Below are 8,560 nucleotides of genomic sequence, written 5' to 3'. Positions count from 1 at the left end.
GATTCAATACAATCTCGTGAGAACAATTTCGATGGGTTTTACTCCTCTTTATGGTCGCTTCATATGGCTCGATAGTGGAATTTTTTTGTAGGAAAATTCTTAGGAATGGAATTGCAACGAAGGAAAATCTTACTCATAGAGGGGTAAATGTCTCTACGGGATGCGAATTATGCAACAGCGGGGAAGAAGACGTTCAACATATGTTTTGGTTTTGCGTTATGGCAAAACAAATTTGGAGGAGTAGAATCCTAGGTATTCACTCAGAAATTCACGGCGACATTCCCTTTGTAGAATGGATGATGTCTTATATCCAGCTTTTCGAACGCCATGATGGTCACACGAGTAAGAGAACCATATACTTTATTATTACTATGTGGAGTATATGGGTGGCGAGGAACAATACTTTTTTAGAAATGAGAATGTAGATCTCTCGACTATAATGGCACTTATCGCACATGGGTTGGAATATCACGATATTGCATCCAATACGGGCTCCAGAGCGCTTAGATATTTGCATCCTCCAAAACAACATCAACCTTTCCCGCCTGCTTCTTCAGAGAAATTCTATCGGATAAAGGTGAGAATGTCAATCTTACCACCCTTTTGGTGGACGGTGCAAGGAAGAAATCTTCTAATAGATCAGGAATGGCTTGGGTGTTCGATGAGGACGGGATGGACACAAGAAAGGTGCAAGGTGGAGCCACCTATGGCTACGTGGAATCAGCGATTCAGGCCGAAGCTCGGGCAGTTCTTGCTGGTATTAAATGGGCAATACATTGTAATATCAAGTCTATCTTAATCTTTTCTGATTCCTATGTCTTGTTGATATGCTCCGGGAAGGAGGAAGTGTGGATCTGCAGGTAAGCTGGACTGTGGCAGAGGTAGTGTCCACAACTATATACTTTGATTATTGCTCCGTCAACAAGGTCGATAGGGCAAGAGTACATCTAGCTCACGTTTTGGCTACTGAAGCAACGAGAACCCTCATTGCTTTTTCTAATGATGCTTAGTTTGTTTGTTTTAAGCTGATGTCAACAAAAAAAACTTGACTTTTAGAATTTTCAACTCCCATACTTTGTACGGAGTATTATGTATTAATTGCTCCGTTTCTTTTTACTTGCAACACTTTGTTTTGATGTTTACATTTAAGGGAAAGTATATTTTTGAGAGATTTTGTGAAATTCGTTTTAATATTCATGCGATCGTCCTTACATATTGCACTATGATTGATTTTTCGCTTCCCAACGCAAACTTTGACTCTTAATTTCACGAATTATGTATAAGTAAAAATTATAAAAAATTATGTTTTGAAAATATATTTCGATACGAATCTAACAAAATCTCACATGACCACAATTTTTCTTAAGCAGGAATCCCAAAAAATTAACAAAGGTCAATGTGGATAGTGTAAAAAATAAGATGGTGCGATATTTATGTAACAAAGGAAATATATATATTTTACGAAAATCAACTTTTCATACTCCGTAACTTTTAATTATTGAAAATCTAAGAAAACAAAAACTTAAATAAGACAGTCTATATAAGACGAACTTATTACCAAATAGTTAAACTTTTTAATCAAATAGTTACCCAATATGATTAAATAGTTATAATTCCCCCGTTCCGGAAATATCGCACCATGGTTGACGTTTACTCCTCTAACCCTTATATTTCACATCATGTGCAAATAAAAAATTATAAAAAATTAATATTTAGATAATATATATCGATACGAATCTAACATGACCACACATCACTATAATTTCCTTACCTACGAATCACAAAAAATATTCCACAGTCATAGCGTGAATAGTGTAAAAAATTAATGGTGCGATATTTCCGGAACGGAGGAAGTATTATACTATTATTAATTACACTTTTCAATCAATATTTTTACTTTTCTAATCAAAATGTTAGAATTTCTAATCAAATAGTTATTTTCTTAATGCTGATATCAACGGTCTAACAAACATGGTGTTCTTATGAGAGACATACTCATGTAGTACTTCCGCTTTTTTTAGGAGTCACGTATACTACTTCCAACTTTCTTTTTTTAAGGGGTCACATTTGCGTTTTTAGTAACTTTTCTACCGCACCTACTAATATAAATGTATAATTTTCTCTCAGGACCGCCAATACAATAAACTTTTATTTACTTTGATTTAAATACTTTTTTCATCATCTTTTTCCTATTTCTTAATTACTCCCTCTCCCACTCGCTTTGTTATTTTTATTAGATTCAACTATACTTTCTTAATACGCGTACAAATTGCAACTCCGAAGAGAATAAAGATGGAATATTAATTATCAATTTATACATTGATATGCGTAAAAGTTAAAGTGTTACAAGTATAAACAAACATAAAAACTGAAGTATATGAATACTGCCAAAAATCAAACTACATCAATCTATACTATATATTAAAAGACATCTATAAGAAAGTATACATGACACGTGGCGCTCTACTTATGGGTCGTTTACTCCAAGTAATGTTCATTAAAAAAAATTCAAACATGGTTTGTGTAAGATTTGAACCCCTAACCTTGAGTTTAAATAATTGATTTTTTACCACCAATCTATTATTTATTTTATGTTATCAATTCAATATATACATAACTAATGTGAATGTTATTAATATAATAACCCGAGGTATCAACCGGGCCCAAAAACTAGTTACGGAGTATTATTTTAAAACGGAAAAAACAATTCACAACACCGATTATTACATGAATAAGGAAAATAAGAAAACGAGCCTTTTTTTTTTATATTTAGTAACAAAAATATAATATAATAATATAATAATATAAATAGGTGAGATATTACCCTAGGTACCCTCTAATTTGGAAACAATTGTCCTCGAAATATCGTAAAAAAGGCTTTAGCTTTCTCTCTCATTCTCTCTTATCAGATCCGGTTAGAGTTTCTCCACGGCTCTAACCCTAGCTCCAATCAACACACTCGCGTTTTCGATTATTGTTACTTTCAATCATCATCAATTTCAAGTAAGCTTTTTCATCTAATTATTTTGTTTGTTTATGCTAATTTACAAGCTCATCAATTCTTTTTCTTTTGATTTATTTGTTTTGTCGTGTGTTTGTTGTTGATTTTTTGAGATCCAGAGTGTAAGATCTGTTTTATGCCCAAAATTTTATGCAGATTAGGTTTTGATGCGATTAGGATTATGTAATTCAGCTGAATTTTCGATGAATTATGAAGTAATTTGTGATTTCATGTTGTAGTTGATGAAATTCATGGTCTCTCGGAGTGGAATTATTTCAAAGTTACCTTCTTTTAATGATTTGTGATCGAGTTGCTCGATATGATATTAGCATGATTGTTGATTTTCTTTTCTGTATATATTTATAACATCGGGGATTTTTGTTAATTGTATTCGTATTGTGCTGATTAGAGTGATAACACGGATTTTTGTATGTTTTCTTGCAGAGTTTAATGTTGTCTATATTTGATTGTCATACCTTACCTATGAATTTGATGAAGCATCGAATTAGTATTAATGATGCATTGCCGCGTAGTGATTTGGACTTAGGATTGATGACGCCTCATTGCTTAGCCTTTTGCACTTAGAACCGATTGACTGAGGCCTTTTTCTTTCTAAGTTTGGGTTTTTCCTTGCATATGCACTTTGAACAGGATGAAATAATAGATCTTTGGAAATAACAATTATAGTACACCTCTGAACACCACTTCCTTCTTCCCCTGACATCAATTATTATGTCATTTATATGTGATTATTATTTTCCGACGGAAGAAATACACTCAATACATACTTGCTTCTATGAACCAAGAATATCAATTGGCTTTTATATAAATATCAAGAGGCTAGTATCTTTTATCATCACGGCTATTTCTATCCAGCTATGTATAGTTCATGCTATTAATTTTTCCACAATGCCCAAAGCTGTTGTGCTTGCTTTTTACGGAGTCTTAATTGATTTTCTTTATTTAACATGCTTTTGGGATTTTTGTTGTACTTTAATAAAAGCAGTCATGGCTGGAGCTGCTCCTGAAGGTTCTCAGTTTGATGCTCGTCAGTATGACGAAAAAATGACCGTATTGTAAGTTTGTTCATGTACTCTTAAATTATGAAAGTTCTCCCAAAGAATTACAGTTGATCATTGAGTTTTCAAGGTTATTTGTTTTTATAGTTTTCTTGAAGAAGTTTTTGGTTTCTTCTGTTTCCTGACTTGCTTGAATCCTATGATGAAGGCTTAATGAGGAAGGTGGAACTGAATTTTTCACCTCTTACGATGAGGTTCACGATAGCTTTGATAAGATGGGTTTGAAGGAGAACCTTCTCAGAGGAATCTATGCTTATGGTAATTTCATAATTATGTTCTGTTGTATTTTCATATATATCCTGTGTTCCTTTTCGAATTTATAATGATGTTTGTTGTCAGGTTTTGAAAAACCTTCTGCTATTCAACAAAGGGGAATTGTCCCCTTCTGCAAGGGTCTTGATGTGATCCAGCAAGCCCAATCTGGTACTGGTAAGACCGCCACTTTCTGCTCTGGGATCCTGCAGCAGCTGGATTATGAATTGTTGGAATGCCAGGCCCTTGTCCTTGCTCCTACTAGGGAGCTTGCTCAACAAATTGAGAAAGTTATGAGGGCCCTTGGTGATTATTTGGGCGTTAAGGTCCATGCATGTGTTGGTGGGACAAGTGTCCGTGAAGATCAGAGAATTCTCGCTGCTGGAGTACATGTGGTGGTTGGTACCCCTGGTCGTGTTTTTGACATGTTGCGTAGACAATCACTTCGTGCCAATAACATCAAGATGTTTGTTCTGGATGAGGCTGATGAAATGCTTTCTCGAGGTTTCAAGGACCAGGTATGGTGCAATTTTTGTATATTATTTTGAATTAGGTAATTTGCATTTTGTATTTCTTGAATTGGTGCAAAACAGGGACAGGGTTTATGTTTTATTCTTTCTGTTTGATGTATACTGCACCGGCTGAACATGAAAGAGTGGTCTTTCAGGACTGGTCGTTCTGTGTCACAAGTTTACAAATTACTGTTCTTTTTTACAATGCTTAATCAGTTTGTAGAGTACTGTTCTGTGGATCTGCAAATAACTCCTAGTCTTCTTTTCACCTCGAACAGCATTTTCATATCCTTGTCCATTCAACATGGTTATGAACTCTTGTCAGTTCAATTTGGACTGTTAACACGGATTTATTCACATATATCCAAGTTTAACATTTGAACACGTACCAGTGCTTAGTGTGAGTATACTGACTTTAAGTAGTGCAGTGTCCCCTTTCCCCGTACCTCTTGGGTGTGTAGAACTGTAGAAGAGTTGACTCTACTTTAATCTGCTTTGGTTCTTTGTAGTGTTTCTGAATTTGATTTTTCTTACTTATCCTTACTTGCTGTTTTTGGTTGTGGGGAGTTGATGGGAAAGCCTAATAATAATCTTGTTAAATTTTTGGACCATGGTTTACCTTGTTTCTGCAAGTCACAATGGACGGTTATTAGGTTGACTGGGCTAGGGAAGGTGGTTCGGGTGTTTACTTGTGGTTTTTTACTGGAGTTTTTCCCCAATAAATGGTGCTTTTTTTTAGGAAGGTGTTCCACTGCCTCTATATGCCTAACTAAATCCGGCTGGTACAGGGTGTCAATGAGGATGTCTTTTATGTATACAAGGACAACTGTTCTTTATGTTCTTGCTTTGTGTTATGTTGTTTTCAGTAGTGTTTCCTTGTTTATTGGGGCCAGTTTCGCATTGTTGGTGGCGGTCTTTGACAGTGTTCTCTTTGCTTTCTTTTTTGTCTTAATAATATCTTCGCTTAGAGAAATTTTCAGTATTTTTTTTTGTGTGGTTAGTCTTTCAAATTTCAAATGCTTTATGTTTCTGCTGCACTTGGTTTTCTGGTTTTGTTCATCAGAATCCAATGTATAAGTGTGTAGTATGTACATAGATCATTTTGTTGGGCTAGGAGGCATTAAGTTGTATGCAATTACTCTATTCTAGACTTCTAGTTCAGATAAGTTGATAAATTTCAACAAGTGATCCATCAACTACTGGTTCGTGGTACACTATGAGCATGGTAAATGACAGGGTTTCATACGAACAGTTGTATTTGCAACTACATCTGGATGTTATTTTTGTCGGTTTCCTACTGTCATATTACATTCTGTTGTGGGATTGTGATAACTAAAATAACGTGCCACTATAGTATTTGAGACTTGGCTAATATTTTTCACACTTATCTTCTGTAGTGCCATGGGGTATGTAATATGTGTTATTGATACTTTTTTTTTCCCACCACAGATCTATGACATTTTCCAGCAACTACCCCCTAAGATCCAGGTGGGTGTATTTTCTGCTACTATGCCCCCTGAGGCCCTTGAGATTACCAGGAAGTTCATGAACAAACCCGTCAGGATTCTCGTTAAGCGTGATGAGCTGACTCTCGAGGGTATCAAGCAGTTCTATGTCAACGTCGACAAGGAAGAATGGAAGCTCGACACTCTTTGTGATCTGTACGAAACCTTGGCAATCACACAAAGTGTAATCTTTGTGAACACGAGGAGGAAGGTCGACTGGTTGACTGACCAAATGAGAAGTCGTGATCACACCGTTTCAGCCACTCACGGAGACATGGACCAGAACACTAGGGACATCATTATGCGGGAATTCCGTTCTGGTTCATCCCGTGTCCTCATTACCACTGATCTTCTTGCTCGTGGTATCGATGTGCAGCAAGTCTCTCTGGTGATCAATTATGATTTGCCAACTCAACCCGAGAACTATCTCCACAGGATAGGAAGAAGTGGGCGTTTCGGGAGAAAGGGTGTTTCTATCAACTTTGTCACCGGTGCTGATGATAGGATGCTGTTCGATATCCAGAAATTCTACAACGTGGTGATTGAAGAGCTCCCTGCTAATGTTGCGGATCTCATCTGATGACTCGACTCCATGGTTGTTGTTGCTGGTGTTTTTGCTTTGAGGTAAGATGTTTTGTCTGTCCAGATTTGGGCAAGTCACTGTTTGTTGTCTTTTCATTTTTACTCTCTATTCTGGGAACATCACTAAATTGTGTTGTGGGATGCCCCAGGTTAAAATTTTGGTAGGAGTTTAGAGACGAATTTAAATTATACTCTTTAATCGTAATTTCTGAAGGATCGTGTCACCTGTTGGCATATTTGCTGATTATTCTGGCATGATTTTAGTTTTGCTTGTAATTCTGCATTTCTGCATCTGGTATTTGCCCGTGAGCCGAACTATTGGCAGATGGATTGGTTAGGCTTAGAACCTGGTATCTTTTGTTTAAGCCCAAATTGGTATTAGTTAGTATTTGTAACTGGAAAACTATTTATTCTTTGACCTCTATACCGTTTCCTGAACTGCACCATTTACCTTGTTTATGCCATTTATTTCCTATTTTAGATTTTCATTCAGCTTAACCTGCCTAATATAGTTACTTGTACCATTCCCTTATCATTATGTCTTCATCCCTGTTGAGCTTAAATCTGGCTTCTTCACAGTTTCCATGTCATTCCATTATCATTATGCAGTTATTGTTTTAGATAAATGGATTTAAGGGGTAGGGTAATAGGAGATAAATTAAAGAGGAAGGTGGCTCGATGTGGTGGTGTTTAGAGACGAGGGAGGGTGGTGGAATTTTTACCCTTCTAATTAGGATAGTAACCCCCAAATGAGGGTTATAATAATTAATAACCACCATCACCTCATTCCACCTATCACCTCTTTAAGAATACCTTATTGCTTCGCTATTGTTACTATAATTGTAATTACCCTCTGTAATGTGTTGTTGACTGTAATTATGCATCGAGATATCGATGTTGGTTCGAATTTCCGACCCGTGCACAGCTCTCACAACATCTAGATGAGACATTGGAATGCCAATTCGAATTCTTATTTGGTATTTATTTGATTCCATTATGCAAGAGTTTAATCCGCAGAATTTGTTTGGATGGGGTTTTTGGTGTTCTTTTACTTTGCACACAAGATTAGAATCGAATAAACCCATTTTCTGCTTAAATCCTATGCTTTTTTGATTGGCTCAAAGTCAAGTGAATTCATTTTGGTCGAGATTCGTATCTGATCTTTCAATTGAGAATATGTGCTTGAACTCTTGTTTGACCTACCTATTTTTATTCCACCCCTCATCCCTCTTATATCTTCCATCATACTCCAATATTATACATCTGAACATTAGTGCTTGTTTGGGTATAGATTGAGATTAAATGTTCATCAGGAAATGGATGGAAAGAAAATTACGGGTTTATAATTTAGATAGTTCAATTTTGAATATACGAATGATCTGATTTGACATCTCTAATATCTGATTCCGAAGCGAGTGTTACAACGGAAAGTAGTTTTAATCCACTTTAAGCAAGAAGTGTTTTGTACAAGTGTACCTACTTAGTGGCTTGGTAACCCGATTTTTTTTTTTTTTTTTTTTTGATAAGGAAAGAAAACTAGGCGGATTACCTAGCTCACCCTCTCGGGTGACCCACCCTTTCGGATGAAATACAATGACTCCGGGATAAAGAAATGAAATCGAAAAGAAC

At 36.0% G+C, this 8,560-nt stretch overlaps 1 protein-coding gene across 2 annotated transcripts; it reads left to right on the top strand.

The window, feature by feature from the left end:
• The first annotated feature begins 2,834 nt into the window (after positions 1–2,834).
• On the top strand, positions 2,835–7,207 carry LOC110795877 (eukaryotic initiation factor 4A-9-like). Of its 2 annotated transcripts, none has more exons than XM_022000912.1 (5): positions 2,835–3,003; positions 4,008–4,077; positions 4,229–4,338; positions 4,420–4,850; positions 6,294–7,207. In XM_022000912.1, exons 2-5 carry the CDS (start codon positions 4,010–4,012, stop codon positions 6,927–6,929), a joined length of 1,245 nt encoding a protein of 414 aa, XP_021856604.1. In that variant the 5' UTR covers positions 2,835–3,003; positions 4,008–4,009; the 3' UTR covers positions 6,930–7,207. The 2 variants fall into 2 exon arrangements, with proteins under 2 accessions (XP_021856604.1, XP_021856605.1); XM_022000913.1 differs by having other exon boundaries at positions 4,005–4,077.
• Positions 7,208–8,560: the final 1,353 nt, after the last annotated feature.

The sequence above is a fragment of the Spinacia oleracea genome, chromosome 1, assembly GCF_020520425.1.
Source record: "Spinacia oleracea cultivar Varoflay chromosome 1, BTI_SOV_V1, whole genome shotgun sequence".
In the NCBI taxonomy this organism is placed as follows: Eukaryota; Viridiplantae; Streptophyta; class Magnoliopsida; order Caryophyllales; family Amaranthaceae; genus Spinacia; species Spinacia oleracea.
Note: the sequence above shows the minus strand (reverse complement) of the source record. Positions and strands in the feature narration are given on the sequence as shown.

Excerpts from the sequence above, each read along its gene's own strand:
- LOC110795877 (XM_022000912.1), top strand. The coding sequence starts at position 4,010 with ATGGCTGGAGCTGCTCCTGAAGGTTCTCAGTTTGATGCTCGTCAGTAT. Across the intron at positions 4,078-4,228 it reads GACGAAAAAATGACCGTATT|GCTTAATGAGGAAGGTGGAA; the intron begins GTAAGTTTGTTC and ends CCTATGATGAAG. Across the intron at positions 4,851-6,293 it reads CTCGAGGTTTCAAGGACCAG|ATCTATGACATTTTCCAGCA; the intron begins GTATGGTGCAAT and ends TTCCCACCACAG.